Source organism: Idiotropiscis lumnitzeri, chromosome 3 (genome assembly GCF_059441095.1).
Source record: "Idiotropiscis lumnitzeri isolate Australia: NSW breed Sydney's pygmy pipehorse chromosome 3, RoL_Ilum_1.0, whole genome shotgun sequence".
NCBI lineage: Eukaryota > Metazoa > Chordata > Actinopteri > Syngnathiformes > Syngnathidae > Idiotropiscis > Idiotropiscis lumnitzeri.
In genome coordinates, this window is record NC_142393.1 from 18,653,842 (window position 1) to 18,677,685 (window position 23,844).

Genomic DNA, 23,844 nt, shown 5'->3' on the forward strand with positions numbered 1-23,844 from the left:
TCACAGCCGCCCCCTCCTCACTGTAAATGGTTGAATGTTCTGTATGAATGAGGAGTGCAGAGTTGTGGTCTGAACCATGTGTAGTAGTCATCTGAGCATCTGCTTTGAGCTCACAACACACGCATTGATCCAAGGAGATACCCAGCCCTCTAACCTGCTGAGTGCTCAGTTCCAGTGAACAATGGAGTTCGCAGCACGTCAATACACTATCCTATTGAGTGCTCTCCGTTTAGCAGCATGATTGATGAGGTTAAGGCTCCCAGCCGGGGAGCAAAATCATGTCAAATCCAAGGTGCTGCATTGAGCAAACAATTTGTCCCAAATGAGGGAGAACATAGTTAAAAAAAAAAGACTTCAAGTGTTTTTACACTTTGTAGTGTTAGCAGATTATGCAAATTGTAGTGTTGTGCAGTGATGTAGTTGGGAGCCACTTTATGGACAAGAATATCCAAATAGCCCCAGACGCTAAATGATGTCCAAGTGGATTTATTACAGTCGGCCCCTATAAATCTCAGGTTGGCTTCAGCTGCAGCGAGGGGTTAATGGATTACAAAGGGATGCAGTATCGAACCACGCACAAGTTTATACACCTCATCGATACATGAAACACTATTGATCATTGAGAACCAGATCAATTAAATTCATACTCTTGATCACGCGTAGTAATATTCCGAATGTAGACTATGAGTGGAGAAAGGAGCCCCACTGTCAAAGGGTCATCCTACCTGACATAGAGAAATGACAAATGACAAAAATTTAAACTGGAAATACGGATGTGAAGTGCGGAATATAACGCGTTAAAAAAACATGTTTAGAATCTACAGTTCCTGAGGCATATTTTAGTATAAAACACAACACATGTGGAAATTCTTCCCAAGAAACGGTACAGAAATGATTATTGTACACCCCAATGAAAAATCAAAAATCAACATTATTGTAATCATCAAAATTCAGAACATTTTCTTGTATTCACTGATAAATGGATAAAATGCTTTCTTTTCAATGGCACTGTACTTATTTCTGATGAACACAGAAAAAAAACCAGACAAATCTGTGAAAAAAAGAGAGCCGACAATAAATCGTTTCTAAACGTAAACATAGTGTGACCTATAATGCGCATTAAATGAAAAAAAAATTAATTGGTTCAAAGGTGAAACTATTACTTTGCTTAAGTACTTGCTTTAATGACATCATTATTTTGGCGTAATTTATCAAGATGGCAATATTTATCCACTTCTCCTTGCAAAAGTGCTCCACTACATCCAGTATGCCAGATGGCAAGGGCAACACTTTTTCACATTTCACTTGAATTTACGTCTGGCAATTTGGGGGCCAATACACAACTTGAATTTATGCCGGAAAAGTATTTCTTAAGATTATTTGCATGCAGGCTTGCATGATCCATCCATTGCTTTTACTTTTCGGGGTCAGCTGTAACCTGCACATAAAAATACGAATCGCACTGTGGATTTTAAGTCAATTAACCTAACATGCATGTTTTAGAAATATGGTCTATGAGGCAGACATGCATGCACCTCAATGATGAATTGAGAAAAAAAAAATCCTCTTCATTTTAACAGACTAGGTTTTACTGTTCTATATTTTGGGGGGTTTTTGAATTATAGTTTGCTAAATTTATGAGTTAAAACTTTATATAGGGAATTATAATCACATTTTGAGAGACCAGCAGTCGCTATTGATGAATTTTCACGAATCACGGTCACGCTCTGTCTTTATCCCTGACTAAGGGAATCCACTGTATTTATTCTTTCAATATATGGGAATAACCTTGCATTGTAATGTCCTGGGTACTTTTTTTTTATCAACCGTATTACAAGGTGTCAGAAGCAAGGGTGAACCAAAGGACTTGGTGTTAGACAATGTGTGTGCAGATTCACGTTTGGTCCTTCAAAGGCTCCTCCTCCCTCATGCAGTGGACCTCATAAACCGTGGCAAATTTAGACAGGTCTAAAGTGTCTTATTTTATAAGGAATGCTTTAACATTAAATATACTTATACTTACATTTAAAAGAAAACTTCGCCGATTTCGAACGCGGTGCCTTCGGGTGCCTCCATGTTTTAAGGGTAGAAGCAATGAAGGCAACAAAAAAGTCTGCCCCTTCACCCATTTCTCATCTCCACTGAAACGAAAACCATATTTGAAGGCAGGATTCGATTTAGACATGAGTAAGAGGTCAACTTGTGCCGGAAGTAACATCATGTAGCAGACCAATTGAGCCTATGAATTTGAACACAGCTACAGAGTGTATAGTAGCCTAGAAAAGTGAACAACACGACCCGAAAAACATAGCATCAAAATGAAAACATCTGCTTTATACCATTGAAAACCATTTTTTATTATAGACCGACACCTTTCAAACAAAGAAATTACTAGAAACCTCATAATTTACATTACAGCATGATATTTTCAGTTTCCTACTAAGCTATTGGTACAGAGCCAGATGATTCAAGCATACAGTAAATGGTTGGTCAGAACTGCGATCACACATGTGGCGTTGTCCCTCTACCTTGGTGTGTTCATATGAAGGCCAAGTGATGGGAGATGAATGTGGCACAAGAGCCGAGATTTATCCTGTCTTCTCACTCGCGGACCCGTCTCGAGCTGCAGACAGAGTGACTAATTCAATAAGTCAAGTATTCATTTATTACTTTCCTTTTCTATCACGGGACATTTTCATAAGCTTCCCGCATCCACCTGCGCACACACACTGAGAAAACAAGTGACACAAATTCTGCAACTTCCATCTGTGGCAGCCCTTGGTGTCTTACTGCATCACAATAACAAAATACGGGCGCAGTTTTCAGGAAAGATTAGTCACTGTGGGAGGGTCTGCTTAATTTGGACCGGGGGGCTTGTTACGGAAAATAACACAATGCAACTGGGCGTTCTGTATTAGATTTGCGCTCTTAGCCTGCTTGACATTTCAAGCTGCATGAACTAATACATCTGTTATTTGTTGATCATTTGATTATTTAACATACTTCACAAACCAAATCAGCTGCTCTGCTGGAGATGCGGATACAGCACACGAGTCGCGACTCCCCCCCTCGCCCGCCCCCACCTCCCTCACCTGCCACGCACAAACAAACACCCTCACTGATTCGCAATTCAGCCCTTAGTGAAAGAGGAAAGAAAACATTTATCCAGCACTCTCCTCTGAGCTTATGTGCATCCTGACACTTGCATGGAACAAAGTCACTCATCACATTCTAATCTTGAATTTCAGGGCTTTTACTTCACCCAAATGCCACCGCGCTGGCCTTGTGAGTTATTGACAGACGGACACCAATGTGGTAGCGCCCATAAAAAAAGGCTAAAAGCTGGTCGGGATTATACTTTCCAACTGCCACCCAAAAGAATTGAGCGAAGTGAGAATGTGAGAGTACCTTTTTGAGACAACAAATGAATATATGACACTGACCCACAGCTGCTGAGAATGAGAAGATGGAACTATTCTATTTAAAAGCATTTACACTGCCTTGTTAGTTCCACAGAACATTTCACCTAATTTGCAGGACGAAATCGTCATCAAAAGTATTTAGAAATCCTGCAAATGTTTGCTTCATCAAATCTTACATTTTTATTGGCAATTCTTTTGAGGAGATATGAGGGGAGGGATCTGTAATTTTAATTTCTTTGCTATTTCCCACTCTGAGAATTAAGTTTGTGAACCGAGTTTCCACTGAATTTAAAGAGCAACTGCACAAAGCTGAATAGCACAGTAACAATGATGGAAGCAGAATCAGGGTAAGCGGAGAAGTCCCAGATGGGTGAAAAACAGTATTTAACAGCTGTCTAATCCACCTCACTTTCATTGCCAGCACCCTCTGGGCGCCTGAGTTTATCCTCTTGGTTGTTATGGATGTGTCCCTCTCCACCTTGACGATCCTCGCTCTGCATGCTTGGGCCGTCCAACTCTTCGTTTTCCCGGCTCACATCGTCATTCTCTCCCTTCTCTCCCTGCACCTCCATGCGAACTTGGTCTTTCAAGCCCAAGGGCAGCGCCGCATCGAGAGCCACGACATCGCCGTTGACCCCGAGTGGCCCACCCAACACATCCCGCGGACTCAGGCGTCCATCTTTCACTGGGGAGGAGTTGGCTGACTCATTACTGACAGGAGATATGTCGCTGCTGCTGTGGTTGACCGACTGGGAGCTGGACGCTGAAGACCCCTTCAAGGGAATCTGCCAAGAGGGGATCTTAGAAACAGAAGGAGTGGATGGAAATTGTCTCCTGTGACAGAGAATAAAAACATGATCACTTATTGACTGGAAATACGTGACGCCCACTAACGCATGCAATACTTAAGGCTCTCTCTAGTGAGCTCACTCATATAAAAGCTGAAAATATATACCCCATAAACGCATCCAGTTTGTGACCTGTTGACTTTGCTAACTTTCGTATTTTTCTTCCACGATATTGTCCCGGGCTTGCACGACTACCGTTTTGGAGGCGGTGTTTCTACCTTCAGTCTCCTTTTTTCGCAGGTAAAATTCACACTTCATAACCTTCCACTTTTTGGCCCTGATGAACTCTTGGTTGTTTTGGCTCATTGCATTTCTGCGTTGTAATCATTCATCTGTTTACGTTATGGCAAATTCCAGTGTGGCCTTCCTATTCTTCCTGTGCAGTATCTGTACTTTTGTTCATGAACTTCATTTATTCCCTGTGGAGGTGCTTGTTGACACTGCAATTCTTTTTAGGCCTTTGTTACAATGACAATGTTTCTTTCATTGACTTGCTGTTTTCTTGACTCTCCCCATACAACGTCTGTGAGGACACCAGTGGTTTCTTCAAAATGGTGGCCAATGCTTATGCAGTAACTCTAATTTTCCGTCATCTCTAATCTTCACTTTCTCACCTATAGACAGCTCTCTGGTTGTTATGTTGCTTACATAATAACCATCAGGTATAAATTCAAATGCGATCCTGTGAAAAGACAATAAGTGGCATTTATTGGTCTAAAGGTTGGAAAAGGCACCATCTACTTATTGGCGTATAAAAGAGGTTGTCCGACATTCATCTTTTAATGTTAAACTCAAATGTTTTCAGTTGACGGCAAAAACAAAGCACGTGGCCTATCTGCTTCAATACTTCAGGAGAGGCGTGTAAATGTAATCCTCTTAATTGGACAAATTGATCTTGTCTGTATTATGATTAGTGTCAGGACTCGGTGAAGCAGCAACAGCACAAATGCAGTTCTGTTGAGGAAAACATCTTTTTTTTTTTTATTTCAGTTAAACTGTTTCCCTTCTTCACTTTACTCTCACTAATAGGTGAGAGTAAACGTAAGGTCTCAGGAGCAATAGATGTCTTGTTTACCCATAAAAGTATGAAAATAAAGAAAATGGTACTGAAATGCTGATGATTGCAGTATGCTAATGGACAAAAGCAAGTTGTGAAATAAAAGCAATGGCGCAATCTGTAACCTCTAATGCCACAGTGAGATGATACCCCAAAACCACTTTTGACATTTATGGTTGTCTAAGTGTGCAAGTAATTTGGAAGACCATATAATATTTTATTAATTCATACCTAAACATAAATGTTTGAGTGATTCCTGGTGCAGTACAACAACTTAAAACCAGGCTTAAGAATGTGGCGTGATACTTGTTGGCAAGATGACGATCTGTACATCAAGTGATGCCATGAACTGGTGGCTCACTTTTATTTCATGTTACGAAAAATGCATGGTGGTAAATAACCACACTGTGTCTCATCAAGCATCCTCAAAAAATAATGATACTGTATATACTGTACCATAAAAGTTGTTACAATAAAAAGGTCAGCTCTATGACTAAAGTAGATGTGAACATCACCCTTGTGTGTGTTTTACAAATTCAACTATGCACTGAATGCATCTTAGGAGGAAAACAATTAGTCGTGCACGTTAAAAATATATTGTGTCCTTTAAAACGGAACGACATGGTGTGGATAGATGACAATGTAAAATATTATTCTTAAAATGTAGTCCGATTTGTATTAAAGCTATTCATGAGGGATGCGCCTCTTTAGTACTGTCACATGGCACGTGTGTGTGTGTGGGGGAGAGTGGGGGGTGAACAACTTTGTTACCTGCTGAGTAGTAAACCCTTCAAAGAGGCTATCTCAGCTTTCAGCTCTCCAACTGTTTGGTTGTCTAGGATGCGACTGCTTGTGGACGCCGCCTATAAGAAAATAGGGCACACAATGCATACGGCCAAAGTCAACAGGCCACTTTCAACAAATCTTCCATTGTCACTCAGTACAATATGAAATCATTTGAAAAACTGCTTTGTTCCACCCAAAAAAGAGACATTTGGCTATTGAGTAAACAAACATGACAAACACACACAAAGAAAATCAATACTTAATGGTTATGGTTATGGGTAGTCAGTCAAGAGTCTCCCAACTATCCAGAAAAAAAATTAAGGCACAAGGTTATGGGATAGATTTATGTGGAATAAATAATGAGACCAGTCTCACTTGAGTACAACTGTTGGGACATAAAGGTAAAAATAATCGGCCGGACGACTAATCAGTCCGGCTCGATAAAAAATACACAGGTTTAGATACAGGGAGAATAAAAAGGGACTAAAGTGTGTCTGGTTGGGATTTCATGCAACATGCACACAGCTAAACTCCTTTCATACAAGTGCTCGGGTTGCCTCAGTCTCTTTTTCTCCACTCTCGCAATCCTTAAAAGGGCCACGCACTCACAACAAAAGACACTCTTTCTTTGCGTGGGTGTGTGCGTGTGTGTTTGTGTTCTTTGAGCCCAATTTAGATCGTTGACGTGACACTTAATGTTTAACTGTTGGTCCGTTAAATGCACCGTTCTTGAATATTAAAGATGAAATAATTAATATTTGGATGAGATGACAAGAAGTCATTGAAAAACTTGAATACAGCCAAATTAAATTAATGAGCTAGTGGCTTGTCAATATTAGCATCCGAAAATACATCTTGCAAGTACGTTCCAATATTTGCTGTTTTGGGGTGGCCTGATGAAAATTGTATGATTTTAGAGATTGATTGTATCTATTTGTTGACCAAAGCGTATTTGAGTTTAAAAACGGCTTGTGGTGTGAAATATTTGTTCTGTATCAAATGACACTGCGACTCATTCGCATAAATTAAGTCAATTATAAATCAAATTTATTCAATCGTGGGTTTTTAATCAAGGCCTGCTTCTAGAACGTGTATGAACTTTGACAGGCTTCTTGGAGCAGATTCCAAATCATTTCCAGATACCTTGCTTTGAAACACAGACGTAGTCCCCGAAGGAGACCAGGTGAAAATTGTATGTGGGGGGAATAGAAAAAGGAACAGGCAATGACTTGATCTTTGACCTCAGTTTCCTCAGGGGTTTTGTGTTACATAATCATAAAATCAGTAAGATGACTGATTTGGTCTACAGGATTATCCCTGAAAATTGAGGTCGAGAAAGACACAAACTCAATAGACAAAGTGGACCGCCTCCAAAATGCAGGGGGACACACCATTAGTCCTGCTTTTTCTTTTATTCTCTTTCTTTCCTACAAGTATATTCTACAGGGCAAACAAAGTTCAGACAAAAGCCTTAAAAAAAAGACGGTAGATTTATGGAATCTGGTCCTACATTGAAGACTTGCATATGAGCAAGAAGAGATTACGTGAGGATACTCAAGTGAGAAGGGGCAAAGTCATGGGGAAACTGGACTAAAACCGTAATTAAGTCTCTCCTAACTCACCAGAGGACGCTTGTTAGGAATTGTGGACCCCCTATCAGGGAAAGAGTGATAATTTGGACTCTATCGCTTGTAATTAAATCTAAGAGAAATTAATTGAATCACATCTGAAAGGGATCATACTCATTTACAGAGCCAGGAGGAGGCCAAGGAGGAAAAGTGAAGGGCTGAAGAAAAGGAGGCGATGAGATGTATTTTCTCAGAGGATATGGTGGTTATCAGCTAGAAAACCTTGCCGAAAAAGAGCCATGTTTTAAAGGTGCTGCATTGGAAGCCAACAGAAAAAAAAATCTGAATACAGTCGGCGCGACATTAGAACTAGTAACGAGTAAAATTTGATTTTCATAACTAAGCTAAAGGCAAAACTTTACTTAAAAAAACAAACAAAAAAAACAGGATGAGATTAACTAAATGTGCTGAAAAATTAATACATGTAACTGAAAGCGAGACTAAATTTAAAAATGGCTGCAAAAAATAGAAGAAAACTAACAGCTAAAATGATAATATTTAGAAAAGAAAAACCAATCGGCAAAAAAAAATTAAAAATGGCACAAGTGCAACCTTGACTGCATGAATACGGCTTCGTGACGGGAGCCCTTGAGGCATCGACGGAGCCGAAAGCCCAGGGTGGAAAGTTTAGATTAACACTGACCAAAGAAGCACAGAAGCCTTCATAAATTAAGCACCGTGGAGAAACAAAACATCCAACTAGAAAAGTCCCTTGAATTTTTGAGAGAAAAGAAAATGGGCTGCAGCTTAAGAAATAACAATCAGTTTGAAAAGAGCTTTGAAAGCCAGCAACTTTGTAGCCAGACATTGGATAAGAGAACTTTCACCGTAGCGGCAACACAAGTTCCACTTGCAGCTGCGGAGATGACCATGACAGGATGGGACAGGCAAACGTAATAAAAGTCAACATATATCATAATTTATGAATGGGCCCCATACAACTCTGTACAGGAAAAGCGGGGCCTAAGGTCAATAAGGTTAAGAACCGCTGAGTGAGACTTACAAATTGGGCAATTAATTAATATTGTCATTAAATTAAAATTTAATTTCATTTAAATGTAATGACATCGTTTAAGAGCTAATGCACATTGTTTACACTCACGCCATGGGTGTGAACAGAGAGGAACAAGTTCACAAATGTTGCCAACTTAAAGATTTGGTCACGACATCTAGCGACTTTTGAGACAATTTGAGAAAAAAAAAACAAGCGAAAGAACAAGGATGAACCATTTTAAGAGCGTTTTTTTCTGAATGCCAAAAAAAAGCCCATTTGGAATCAGGGGAAATAAAGCAAATCTGGGAAAGGGGCAAAAAAAAGCAAAAGCAAGCTCGTTTTTGAATGTGAGTCACTTGCTTTGTCGTATAAGCGAAGGGAAAAAAAGAGAAATCCGATTTGTGTTTGCCTTATTATGAACAGTGTTGATATTTAATCACATTGTACTGACTTTGATACATGCTGTTGTCATGTTCTTCCTCAATTTATGCACTGACAGCAGAGATAGAAGAAACTGAATCCAATTTTATGACCAGGATGTACAATGGGAAGACAAAATATGTGAACCTGTTGGTTTATTCTTGTGATTTAGATGAAAGTCAGGTTACATTTTATGACCGATTTATGCAGAAGCCTAAGCAATTCCAAAGGGTTTACTACATTCTACCTCTTGCCCAAAGCCAGATGGGAGCGGCGCCAGCTCACCTGCGACTCGAATGAGGACAAGCACTAAGAAAATTAATCTATGAATAATTAGACACTTCTCTTCAGCTCTTGGAAATGGAAAGGAAATATGAAAAGTAAAATAACGTGGCTGTGGGAATGGATGGGTCCCAAGGTGAGACTAGTTGAGAAGCCTGGCTTTATATCATCACTTCATATGAAAAAAAAAAAAAAAGAAAGCTTAACAATGAAACCGTTAACCTCTTGCTACATACGGTACATAACATGTATTATCTTACATCGATGCTGTCGAGCAACACTATCTCTGACATGTCTGATTAAATTCAAAGAAACCTAATCAAACGTTGAGCCCGTGCTGAATTTCAGCTTTGCGATACATTACGTGAGCGTGTATACACACACATTGTGTGGAACTTCAGTGTTAAGTGCTTGGCTGCAGGCTAAGTGTTGGAGTATCAATGTCCGCTGAGACTGAAAGTGCGCTCAACCTCAAGTGCTGACATATCTCACACACCGCAGAAGCTTGTAAGATCTGATGTTTGCACAAACTGCTGATCAAGAAAATTATTAGCAGGCCATTCCATGGCATCGACGGTGAAATCCCCGCCCCCCCGGTCTGAAAGTTCTGTTTGAAATTTACAGTGACCTGAATTTTTAACTTCTGATAAAACTACATATACAAATATATGGACACATATACACACTGTTATTAACACCATGGTAGACTCTTGTTAAAATAATATCATAGCATTCATATAACCTTAGACTGTGTGTATTTTCACTCGCCACTGATACTCGCCCTACAAGCTAACGTTCAGCCAATTTGTGACTTCATCATCGAGATGACATTATGCAAATAACATTTTTGAGGTCTAGCTGACTTCCTGGAAAGCAGGTGCAGGGCTCTATGACATTTGTGTTAATTGTGCACTCATCTTTCTGAGCGTATTGTAAAAAAAAAGATACAATAAAATAATTTAAAAAAAAAAAAGTCCAACCATCTGAAGAAGACTAAATTATATAGCAAAAGGTTTAACCCACGAGATGTGTATTTAATTACCCAACACTTTCCATACTGTTTTTCATTGTGTAAAGACTACAAAAAGAGATTTCCTCTGCTAAGTATTTGTAAAGAAGAAACCAGATTAAACGCATTGTATTTCACTGCTCGAAAAAAAAAAAAGACATCAAGTGTAGCAGCACTCAAGGACAACAGCTCATCTGGTTAAATGAAGATAAACGCCTCTGGACCATTAGCAAAAAGATCTTTAACAAGCCTTGTTTAAGAGTGTCTGAAGGCAAATGAGTTCAGTTACTCTGCCGGCAGACACTACATTTCAAGTAACGCATGTATATTAATGATGGAATTAGCTTCAAAAGCAAGTCCCCAGAGGAGAGTTTTTGAGTGGAAACACTGGTACAGTGCAATTGATTTCACTCTATTTATGCTATTTCCCACTGGCAGTTAGTCTCGCACAAGCTAGGAGGCGGTTTCTAATCTTCAACGCTGTACCCACTAATAAAGAGAACGATCAGTGAGTTGAGACAGCGGGGCAAACACGGTTAACAGGCAGATTTGTAATGATAATGGGGCAGAAATATAGCAGTCTGTTTAACATCAGGGATGAATCATCCAGAGGCAAATCTATACTTCAGTTAGGCGGTAGCAATAGAGCAAATGAACCAAGACAGAATAGTTAAAAAGAGCGAAACAATACCATGCCATGAGGTATTGAAATGTGCATCAAAGGCTGCATTTACACTCCAGGTCCAAGTGCGCAATTCCAATTTAATGCTCATATCCTTGTTTATACATTTCAAACAATGTGCTCGTGCGCACAGACAACTCAATAAAGTACAAACATATCTACACAAATATCTGCCTCGGGCAGCAACAACACAGAATAGATTTTTTTTTTTTTTTAAAGAGAAATCTTCAATGTTACATATGGTTAAGCTGGCCTGACTGACAAGTTGTCAACACTGGTTCATGCAGGGAACCACAACACCTATTTTATTCTATACACGCAGTAGTGAATTTCGTTTAAATTTACTCAGAGAGTGTTTTTTTTTTTTTTTCCAGTTTGTGTTGTTTGGGCAGACACAGGCGTATATGACACCGATGCCGTATCTCAAGGCTTGCATTGACATCACAGTCAGGGACTGGGCCGGCCCACGAATAGTAAATACAATTGACATACAAATCGATTTGAGCTTTTTTTCCTAAAACAACAACATTTTTCACCAACAGTCAGTATATATTTTTTGCAGAAAGAGGGGAAAATCACGAGAAATGAGGTGTTGGGCTGGCGGTGGAATTTTTATTTATTTATTTATTTTTATTGCATATCCGTGGTTGGCTGAACCATGAGCATGCCGGAGTTGATTGTATATCCGATCTGTTTGTATACGCTGCAAGCAAGCGCATTGGCAGACATCCAATTCATAGCAGATTTTAATTCACATTTGGAAGAGACCAGATTTCCATTTCATTTTAGTTTGTCTTCATGCTGCAATGAGCCATATTTGAATTAAAAAAAACAAAACAGCTGAAGTGTGTCACTTGAACTATCTATGTGTGTTTCATGTAAATACAGCCAAAGTGTATTTTTGCAAAAGAGACATTTTTTTAGTTTCCAGTTGAGGGTCACTACATGCCCTCTACAAATGAGTGGTTTCCCAACTACAAGAAATGTTTACTTAGCATCCGAGGAAACCGAAAGTACCATGTGTTTTGGCTTAAGCGCACATTTCCGTGTTGAGAGGTATAATTGCTAAGCGTGGCGACGTTTGAGCAGCGTGGTGAGGCAAACCCATAAAACCGCAAACGGTGAATAAAAAGTAGCTCACCAACATAAACATGTGTTTCTCATCTTAAATCCCAACCCTGAAAACAATTTCCCAATTTCCTCCATGGCCAACAAGTCTTCCTGAACCAACTCGCGGGGAAAATTTAAGATCTACGCTGCAACTATAAAGCTGAGTTTACGATTTGTTTAATGGGTATTTTGATGTGAAATATACTTTTTATACACTACTGCTCTCCAACAAGGTACTCACAGCAAATGAAGTAGACACATTTTAATGCAATGTGTGATTTGAAAATGACAAATGAAAATGAAGAAAAACACTCCTCCATCCACCGGTGATGTGGCTGGCGTTTATTATCGCCACAATTTTATCAGCAGGATTCCACTTCAGGGACAATTGTCATTAATAAAGAAGAGTGGCACAGGCATAAAAGCAGAGTCATATTAATTGTCAAGTAAACAGACTGTATAATTTTAAGTGGAATCATTTTTTAATTTATTTTATATTTTTTTACATTTTAAAAACTAAATATTTCTGCGATTGTGAACGACACAATACGCAGCTGAAAACGTGAAATGGCACAAAGCGAGTTACGAATCTTTAAATCAATATTGGAGACACTTCTACTTTTTTCCCCTCATTTGAGCCGAAGCAGATGTGTCCACATATGTTTCCCTGAGGTATCCAGATGCTAGCCATGTGCTTAACAAGCTGTGGACATAAAACATTGTCTAAGATTGTCTACTTCCAAGACACTTTTTAGAGCCCAGAGATCATAAAGTAAATTACGAGCCGTGTTATAAAAACAGCGAGCAACATTTCATGCCAGCACATCACTTTTTAGAACACAGCCACTTCATCTAAACACTTACAATTCCGAAAAGATTACCAACACTGTCTATAAAAATCAAGGCAAAGACAAACGACAGTATAGCTTAACATTACGGTCTCATAATGAGATGAACCATACTTGTGTTGCGCAGCTTTAGTTCTGATGATAAACTGTATAATAAGGCTGTCTATCTATGGCAGTTATGAGCAAGGGCAGCACGGGAAGTTTTAGTGCATAGAAGCTTGGAGAACCCTCTTCGCTCCTCTCCTAATCAATCTGGAGAGTTCAGCTGAGCACCTTTACTGGGCTCCTTTGCAATTTCAAAGTTATTGCCTGTCCAACAATCATCACAGTAAGTCATTGCGATATTACAGGAAAACCTTCATCGTATTGTCTGCTTTGTTATGTTGTCTCATACTTGTTAGGATTTTCCTTTAGTGACAAAAATTATATTATGGGACTATGATGACAGGAAAGATAAGGTCAGTGAGCGAGAGGAGCGTTCACCATTAAACCCACAAAAAAATAAAAACAGCATAAAACTGTAATTGTTGTTTGGACAGGCTCCACCCAGTGCAAAATCCATTTTGGAGATTATTTGTAAAAATGAATAAAGTAAAACTAGCATGGTTCACTTTTCATTGTTGGCAATAAGTGACACGTGCCGAGATGATGACAACGATGAGGCGACAACTACCTCTGCTGCAGTCAGTTCCTGGGAGAGCTCTTGGATTTTCTGCTGCTGCTGGAACAGGAGCTCCTGGAGAGAAGTCATGGTCTGCTGTAGCTGTCCAACTGATAAAACAGGGGCGACAAGTCGTATTTGATACAAAAAAAATTACAATAGAAAGGCTACATGGTGTTACAAAAATAAATAAATTTTAAAAAAGCCTTCAACTTGTATCGCAGAGCAAAGCTGTCCAAGAAGAATTAAAGGAAATCGCCAGATGCTATTTGGTCAGTCAGTGGAGGCTGCACATAGGATGAAGATATTAATCTCTAGTGTCTGAACTTAAATCAAATAAGAGTCTCTAACCTTCCATTATCCACCCAGACACTTGCCTTCTAATGCATCTTAAATCCTCAAACGATCAACAAAGAAAAAAAACAAGGCTCTCATTTAGGAGGAGGCTGCCAGACAAAATGTCCCTCCTAATCCGAATAAATATTGTTCTTTTTTCCATTGACTTTGAAGATTGAATTAGTTCAAGTGTTGGTGTTGGATGCGGGTGTATGATTTCAAATAACAGCGGGCACAGTTTGTTGCCCCCTGCTTCCAGTCACGCATGTATTACCAAACAATGCATTAAGTTTCCCTGAGCTGATTATATTATAGAAAACCAATAAACATTCATATAAATCATGGGCGTGTAAAGTGTTAAATCAAGCCTAATAGGATTAACATCAACAGTTATTGTGGCGGTCCACTGCTGAGGTTGTCAGGCCAATGCTTAAAAAAAAAAAGCCTGATCTGCAGCCGGCTGGATGGGATGCGTGTAGAACCACGAAAATGTAGGCTTGGACAAAAGCTCGAGCCAGTTTGTGAGGTAGAAACCCAGCACATACAAAATATTTGATCTTTGAAAAAGGCAGCACCTGTATTTAAAATGGGTGGGGTGGTGTTTAATATAGGTAGGGTGCTGACATGTTTGATCTTTTCTTGCTTGCAGAACCCAACAAAATACAAGTTTGAGCAGGATGGCTGGTGCCAAAAACCCAAGCATTAAACCTGCTTATTCAGTTTGGGATCCTGAATGTGACCAAACTCTATGAGGGTTGTAATCAAAGTAAATAAAACAGCCCTCTTAAAAAAGGTGTCACTCAGGAAGTGTGTGCTAAATCAAGGGTTGCCCTTTTGGTTTCTAATGACGCCTTACTGTACAATGACTTTTCCATATGAGTAGGTCAGTCCACCAGTCTGTGTTGCTGACTTCTGAATTACCATTGGCCCGGTTTTTCAGCAACTACAGCCAAACTGCCCACAATCCAACCTTTGACTCCTTTGTACGGACAAAAATGCATAACTTCTTATCCCTAGTCATCACAGATATGAAGCCAAGAATAATGAAGTCAATGACTTTGGCAAAGCATGAATCAGAAGGCAGCTGTAGCTTTGACACATGCGTGTGCGTGTGTGCACTCATGACAGAAAGATGAGACACGATGATATGTGAGTCTTGCAGCTGGTGTGTGGGGAGTTCATATTGTCCATTCAGTAAATTATTCAGTAAATACTTCAATATAATGTACACTACATATGTCCAGGCCTGTATATCTTAATGGCCAGCTGGTCACCAATATGGTGTCCAAAGACACAGAGTGGCCAAACAGCCGCACAATTCCATTACAACTTCAGTGCATTGAAGTTGTTCCAAGATCCATTCATTAATTGAGAAGTTGCAGGCAAATCATAATGGGAGTCAAGGCCCCTACTCTCGAGCTGGTGCTGGCGAGAGAGACTAATGTAGTCGACTGTTCAACTAGATGCATCACCTTGTTGCACGTGGCACAAGAGAAACATGTGAACTCTAACAAAAAGGGGTTCAAGCAGTTGGCAGCAGCGAGACGCCTGGTCGCTATTATTCAGCGCAGGAAAGAGGGACGCAGCGAGAGGTGGAAGCAGACAAAGCAAAGGCAGTGGGAGTAGTGTAACATAATTGCAACCCCCACACCCCAATTGTAGACTGCAACAGTCATTAACTACAATAGCCGCTTGACTACTGCGAGTCATAGCAAATTAGTTCCAACACTGGCTGCAGAAGGGTATGTTTGTATTCTTTACCCAACTGGAGTCATATATTGATGACATAAAGAGCAAGAGCAAAAGATGAAAGAACAATGGAAGCACTTTAGACTTGACAATTGACAATTTGACTAACACTGATCTAAGTTACAGTAATATTATCCTTTATCTCTCATCAAAGGAGGCAGTACAAACGTATGCCTCTTTGACACTGTATATTACCATCTCTATTTAGATCTACTCAACTCGGAAACTACAAAAACTCATGCGGCATTGAAAGACAAATTTGGAACAAGACATGCTAAAAAACATCAAAAAAGGAAAGTGAATTTCCTGATTACTTTAGGATTATTTACACTCAGTTCTGCTTATACTTTACAACGTTTGAACATCATTCACATCAAGTGTCACATATTTCACAAATAGATATGTATATTTTATTTTTATTTTGCTCTAAATTAGCCCTTAGTATGGCTCACATGAATGTAGAAAGTGCACTTGTCGGACGACCTGAAAAGTCAACAGTTCAGGTGGCATTCGGTGATCTCTCTCCCTTACCCGCGCGTCCTGAGCGACATAAATGGGGGGCCATTTGGTGGCAACCTGGCGGCTCAGATCGAGATTGGCAACTCACAGGGAACTGAAGGCAGAGGCCTCGCTGTGCGTCTATAACAAAGGCCATACGTGATGCGACTTGGTTCTGAGACTAGAACGGATGAATTTTGTTTCCGTTCATTTTAATGGTAACAATTGCTTCGATTTTCAAATATTTGAGTTTGCAAACCGAGAATGAAATAAGTTGAACCGAGACAAGAGGCGTAGGTACCATCAATGAAAAAGGGGCACTGAGTCGAAGCTTTGTCAAAGTGCCTCTTATTTACACCATCCTGGATTTTTAATTATATTGACGAAGAGCAAGGGAAGCGTCCCTCTCTCTCTCTCTCTCTCGCTCGCTCTCTCCCTACGTGTCTGACAGCTAGCTTGAGATTCCTCACCTGTCCAACATGGGAGCTGCACCTGTCACTGTGTACTTAATCACCCACAAGGGCCAACGCTGGGTCTAGACGCCACACGGCGCCATGCTGCATGCACATCCAACCAACATGCACACAAGCAACACAGCAAATTAAAATGAACTTTCTCGCCACCGAAGGGGCAGAGCGTGGCTGATGATGATGACAGTGAAGCACTGGATAGGGTCGGTGCAGCGATGGAAGTGGGGGATGAGAGAAGGTGGGCGGCGGGAGGGGGGGAAAAGTTGTCATTTCCCGACTCCTCATTAATATTCTGAGGTTAAGAGCTTTTCAGCGAAACGTAATTAATTGAGCTCGAGCCTGACAGTAAACAAGCAATTTCAAATTAAAGCAAAATGACAGCGGCATCATTTGTTAAAAATGCGCAGGGCCTCCCAATTTTGGCAACAGATAAATGAGGGAAAATGTTAAGGAGGGAGAAACTGATGAAGATATTAATCTTCACCTGTCTGTGTCAGCGTGCCACTCATTGCTGCGATGTTGCTCTCCATCTTCTGCAGATGCTTCTTGTCCTCTCGGCTGTCCATAATGAGGGGAAGGATGTATTTCTGCAATTAAAAGCGTGGCGCAATATTAGACTTCTCTGGAAGAAAGATGAGTAGGAGCCAGTGCCACCAAGATGTGGCAATGGAGGGTCAAAGACATTGTTTTATTGGACTAGTGTATCATTGTGTAAACTGTGGCTGATTAAGTGCACATTTCCATGTCCGAGCAAGTGATTCAAGTATCAGGTGTTGAAGCCATTAGTAGATTAGAAAATGGCTTCACAGCTGTTGTTATTATTTCTTTAACATTTTAGTAATCTATCAAACTGGTTCCACATTTAAATTGGTGGATTTGATTTAATGTTGTCAATTATTTACGATTCAGATTCACTTCCATTTACATTTATTTGATTTCCAACAAGTCAAGGTAAATGATAATGAGAAAAAACCCCAAAACAAAACAAACATTTATCAGCTGAATCTATAATGACAATAATTATAAGATAAGATAGTTCTCAAAAAAATGAAATGAAATGAAATGAACATTGAACACAATAAACGGTCAAGCCTGCGTACTTACTGATTACTTCCTAATGAATAAAAGTTGACTGTGCGCATGGAACAGCGTTCACCAAATAAAACTGTATTTAAAAAAAATAAGGATTCACTGAAAATCTGGTCACAGAAACATTTTGACCATAAATATCCAATAAGTACATTTGCAGGTTTGGACCCACGGCTTTTATACTGGAGTTGTAAGTACCACGGCTTGTGATTAGGTGTTGATATTATTGCATCTTCCCCGTGTACAAAACTAGCCTTGCAGTTTTGCGGTTGTAGCTAGCTGGATAGCTAGCTAGCATGGCGGTTAAAGAGCAGCGGCTCTTTTTAAAAGCACTAATATTCACCTCCATATTGGCAAATAAGTTACAATTCTGACAAGTAGCGTTATCACAAAAGGAGGACGAGGAATAATTGAAAGGAAAAGACATGCTTATGCCAAACCGGAGCTAAGGCAAAGTCCAGAAATGTATCCAGATATAATTTAAGGTATGGTATTCTAATTTCTTTCAGTGCTTTGGTTTTCATACTTGGGTTCTTCGTTTTTTGGTTTTGGCAAAGAATTTTCGTTTTGGTGCGTCTCTTAAAAAACGTGAAGGACTCCTTCAGAGTCAATTTGGAGCCAATTTTCTGTCCAGCTCAATTGACAAGAGACCACAGCAGCGCAAGTAATAAACACTTTTTAGGGGGGAAAAATGAATGTCAACACGCGGTAACTAATAAATGGGTTGCTGTGACTGAGGTGTTTACAAGGTGCACAATAACAAAGTATGGGCAGAAGCCGGGACATATGGTGCGACTGGCGCGATGCTCTTGTGACATGACAGCAACCTGTGCCGTCCCGCCAGGGGATCCAAACACCCTGGTGATTGGGGGGCTGGCGAACTCTGCATTAGGGAAACTGAAGACTGCTAGCACTCTATTTTTGCGAGCTAACAACGTTGAGAACAAAAATGACGTGGTGATCTGAAAACTGGAAAAAAAATAAAAATAAATGTAATAAATAAAATAAACAAATAACAGGACAGAATAGTTCATGTCTGGCTGTGTCGTGTGTGCTGGCGCACCCCAAGAGGAAAACGGCGTGTCATCGGGCACAAGATTGCGTGCTAAAGCTTCTGTCCATCTCCAAAATGAGCGTAATGGCTTCCACATGCCACTCAGACTGCTACGACAGTAACAACCACTGTGGGATTAATCGCACTGAGGACAAGGGGCCCCATGAGCTCATGTTCAAGTGCCGTTAAGCCTGATACGAACCAGCGTGATTATTTTTAGATGGTCAGATGTCAGAAAAGGGTTTGGGCCATGTTAACCACAATATGTTTTAAAGAGAAAAACATACTGTAACTGTGGGGAAGGAAAGGGGAGTTGCGTCCATGTAAAATGAAGAGGTCTAAATATGGTCCTACGTTGACGTGAAAAAGGATCGCTTTAAAAAGCAAACCGAGCAAAGTTACATGCTGCTGAGATGGCGGCTATTTTAACAATATAATTCATCAAACTGATGCACTGGCCACCGATTTAAATGTAATATCAGTGAAAAAAATGAAAACAAAGTCAATTAGAGCACAGTCCCAAAGAGGTGGGGCCTACAGTACCTTGTAAAGTTGATGACAGCCGTAGGCAATGCCCACCATCATGATGGCGAAGGCACCATAGTCTCTCCATCTGTAGCCTTTTGGACCTTGATAACAGGGTACAATAATTCCACGTCAATACAAGAACTGCAAAATGTAGTCTCCTCAGGAATCTGCAGAGAAAAAGTGTTGATTCCGCAGAGAAAAATCCTGATTCTGCCGAGAGCAATTCCTGATTCCGCCGAATTAAAGTTGAATTTCCACGTGTATTAAAAAGCCTAAAATGACCAGTTGTAAAGCAAATTTCTGTAAAAATCAAGTCATTATTTTAGGGAAATGATTTGCAAAACCAAAACACTGTGAAACATTGCATCCATAAAATAATCAACAGCAATAGTCGCTCGTAGTCTCTGTTGCATTACTTCTATAGTGTAAAATATTTTACCAAACTGTATGTAATATGTTAACGCACAATTCATCGCCACCTATTTGAGATTTTTGCAACTCAGGCCCAAAGTGGGTAGTGAAAATAAAGTGTCTAAAATTACCTTCGATTGCAATAAAAAAAATTAATGTTTTTTTTTACCAATGGTTTCCCGACAGGACAGGTATGAAAAAAGGCCAGGATTAGACATTTACAAACATCTTTGAAGAGATGAGCAACAGGCTTTCAAGAATGGCTCGAGATGTTTTAAAATTTTAGAATTACTATTTTAGAATTCAGATACATATAATTCAGAGTGAATTATATGTTAATGACGGTGCTACGACTGTTTGCATGTCAATTCTGACTGGTACAATCCAACTGTACATAGTCGTTAGAACATCGAAGGCCAAGGATAGCAAGAGACTGTAAATCGCTTGAAATCATGTGGTAAAATGTGTTATGGTCCACTGAAACGGTTTGGTCATATTTCCAAAAGGCGCAGGCAAACACAACATTGCTCAAAACCAAAAGAACACCAGACGGAAAGTGAAGCAATGGTAGCAGTGTCATGGTTTGGTGTTGTTGGAACTGGGGACTTCGTCAAGGTGCAGGGGACTACCAAATACCAGTCAGTGTTACCACAAAAGCTTCAGGCTGAGGTGTGCATGGAATATGTCCTCACAATCCGACAAAACTGGCCCAATTTTGCTAAAAAGCATGGGCACATTTTGTCACTCAAGATGTACCATATTGATTGACTAAAAGTCGCATTAATGGAGGAAAAAGGTTTTTAAATGCTTTATCTTGGTCTCTTTTTTATTTTTTTATTTAATATCACAAAAAAATGACATTCGTACTGGACTGTGTGTGACTTTTTATAGCAACTGTAAACAAGCCAAAAACTGAAACAGGCAGAAATTAACTTGGGTAGTTATTTGTCGCTGTTCAGCTGAGTGACAGTTACTGTGAAACTGTGAAAAGTATGTCATTGTCTACGTTGTCATGAGGGCCAACTGTCTGTCACACTGGAAATTCCCCACTTAAGAAAAGCAGTGAACTGAAAATGTCATTACACAACAAAACAGGTCTTGTTGATAGTTTTTCTTTTATTTAACTACGTGACACTCAAATGAAAAAGAACACAAACCTCTGAATCAGAACACAGACACAGCATTCTAGTGCCAGTCTGATTTGACTTAATGTGACATTTTTTTTCTCCTGGCTTCATACGATTTGGCATGCAAATCAAATGAAAAATTGACTCTTATATTGTACGTGGTATATAATTTCAAGGTGAATGCTATTCGTTTCATACAAGGGGCATGTTTTATCGCTGCCGCAGCATTCAGAAATGAACCTGTAACCTTCTCTATCGAAATTTTTTGAATCATTCCCCAACATTTATATGGTAACCACGTAAATTTGGGTCTTCATCAACATTATAGCTGCGATAGACTGTCACCTGTCCCACAATACTGTGCTTCTGAAAGGCCTCGGAGTCCTTGGTATGGGTGGTTGACCCTGGACAAGACTCACTGCATCACATTGGGTCTTCACCTGCTCCCCCTCCCCTTTTGGACCTTTCATTCTTTCGCAGTCTCTGCCTTTTTCTCCAGCACTTCCACTCTGCCATCTTCCTTTTTTTTTTATTTGGTCACTTAAGCTGGGGAACAGTGGACTCCATCCCCCAGTTTTCCAATCTCCTCTCAAATTTATTGGGTTCAGTGGAGGCCTTCCTGTCCTTCTACCACATGGAAATAGAGATCAGAGTATCCATTACTTCGACAGAGATGGATGCGGGTCCCCATGTACAGTCCCTATAACAAGGACATCAAAGGAAGGTAGCCCTCTCTTTTCGGCATGACCCCCCATACAAGACTTCCCGCTCTCACCTCATTATGCAGCTTCCTTATAGCCATTTTGATATAAAACCCCCCACTATGGACAGAGAGCCACGAGTCCCCCTAACTACATGGCCATCCCATCAACGTCACTTTCATTACAAAACATGAGATGCCGGGGGAGTCAAGGACAGTGTGGTAATAAATGAGGGTGGAATACATCCGGAATCATTGTCATATGGGTTAAGCATTACGCAGACTTCATTCTGCATTGGTAAATCAGTGGACAGCGCTCATAACCTCTTGAGGTAATAAAGACACAAGTTGCCTTGTGGGGTCGTGCCATGGCGGAACTGTTTGAAATGCTATGGCAAGGGTAGATGTCAGGGGGGCGGAACTGCACAATGCCATATTCCAAAAGTCTGAAATCTCTATAACGGATATGGCTCTAATACATACAATAATGTCCAAAAAAAAAAATCCAGGAAATTGTCTAAGAATAGAATAGCACTCAATAGATCACAGTCCAACCATATACTGAAAGACATCCACATTTTGTACATGGAAAAAATCAGTAAGATGACTTTAGTATTAAGTTGAGCCTTTATTTTTTTACTTTTACTTTAAACTTTTGTGGGACTCGCACAAATTATAATAATGAAGAAAGAACAAAGTTTACTTTCCATGTAAGTATGCCATTGTGCGATCACCCAAAAAATAGTTGGTACTCACTGTGTGGAACAGCAGCGAAGTGAGGAGAGTAAAGAGGCTGTGGTGGGCCTCCAGTTCTCAAAGGCACGACCTCTTCTGTGCTGCCCGAACGCCGAATAGCCAACTCGACCTCCTCATCCGTCAAGCCTGCAATCAATTACGACATTTAAGAAACTCCTGAGGTTTTGGTGACTTACAGTATAATGTTCACAACAAAATGGCTCCTTTGCTAACCCAATGCATACATTAATACCTTCAATTGTCCTTTATATGAACTTATTCAATATCCCCAACTGTAAGTCTTAAGAATATATTTTCATTTCATAATTCAAAAATTCCTGAGAGAGTTTTAGGGATATCTTAAGTTTAAGGAATGCCCATCGAGGGAGACAATGTGCAAAGCTTCCCTCCAATGAAATCTGAAACTCTGCAAGCCTATTAACTGTCACCAAAGGCAAAGAAAATAAGTCTGTCCACTTCTCCTTGTTATATTTCCCATGTGGAAATTTCATACACCCCAGACAGCTGAAATGCATTATTTTAATTTCTTCATTGTAATGTAAATGTATTACATAAATTTGCAAATGCCAATATAATTTAATCTTCAGATCTTTTTAATGATTTTAGTTTTGATTAAATTGCAAACGGCTCCCTGATGGAGAATCAGAAGGGAGGAAGAAAAAAAAATCTAATATGAACATCCTCTTTTGTGGGAAGAAAGGGCTGCAGTCCAGGCTGCGTGTTGCCATTGATGTGGGTCTAAATTCAATGAACATTTGAGTCGAAACACAGAATAACATAATGTCATGAATTTATGATGAACTCGAGCCTATGAAATTACCAACCAGGACATCCCAAGAACTTTGTAGAAAACATTGTTACCATGAACGACAACTTACATTTAAAAATACACTGCAACCTTGACTTACGGGTTTAACTCATTCCGTGACCAAACTTGTAACTCAAAACACTTTTCTCCATTGAAATTTGGAAATGCAGTGAATTCGTTTCAGGGCTCCCAAAAACACAAAAATAATCAAAACATGCTTTTAGTGTGTAAAATACCACGAGAGGATTGTACTTCAAATTCAGTAATAACGACATTTTAAAGCATTGTGCTGCTAATTTCTGGTATGCATGCCGAGGCCACCAGGGGGCAGCAGAACAAACGCGTGCAAATGCCTGTGAGTACCATGGTATGGTCCGCTTGCATGTGCTGTTAGCGCTTGTGTTAAAATACAAGTTGTATAATTATTGCAACATCAATGCGCGTTTTGTGAGCTTTTCAATGCTGTTTTGCATGGTGTGTTGAAATGATTGAAAGGAGTGTTGTGAACAAAGGTAATGTGGCTTTGGTAAAATACACATGTAATTCCCTTTGTTTTATATTTAGCTTAAAA

The 23,844-nt window shown here is 39.8% G+C and overlaps 1 protein-coding gene across 3 annotated transcripts in view; it reads right to left on the bottom strand.

Annotated features, from left to right (window-relative positions):
* Window positions 1-373: 373 nt before the first annotated feature.
* pex14 (peroxisomal biogenesis factor 14) overlaps window positions 374-23,844 on the bottom strand; it is a 55,177-nt gene continuing 31,706 nt past the window's right edge. The window contains exons 3-9 of one of the 3 annotated variants that reach the window (XM_088291373.1): window positions 22,466-22,591; window positions 19,487-19,572; window positions 17,285-17,387; window positions 13,760-13,857; window positions 6,099-6,190; window positions 3,832-4,256; window positions 374-2,623 (exon numbers count right to left, since the gene is read on the bottom strand). In XM_088291373.1, the coding sequence (XP_088147499.1) occupies window positions 2,589-2,623; window positions 3,832-4,256; window positions 6,099-6,190; window positions 13,760-13,857; window positions 17,285-17,387; window positions 19,487-19,572; window positions 22,466-22,591 (965 nt within the window). In that variant the 3' untranslated portion in view covers window positions 374-2,588. Of the gene's footprint in view, window positions 2,624-3,094; window positions 4,257-6,098; window positions 6,191-13,759; window positions 13,858-17,284; window positions 17,388-19,486; window positions 19,573-22,465; window positions 22,592-23,844 lie in introns of those variants that run through there. The other 2 variants (XM_088291371.1, XM_088291372.1) reach the window with 2 other exon arrangements.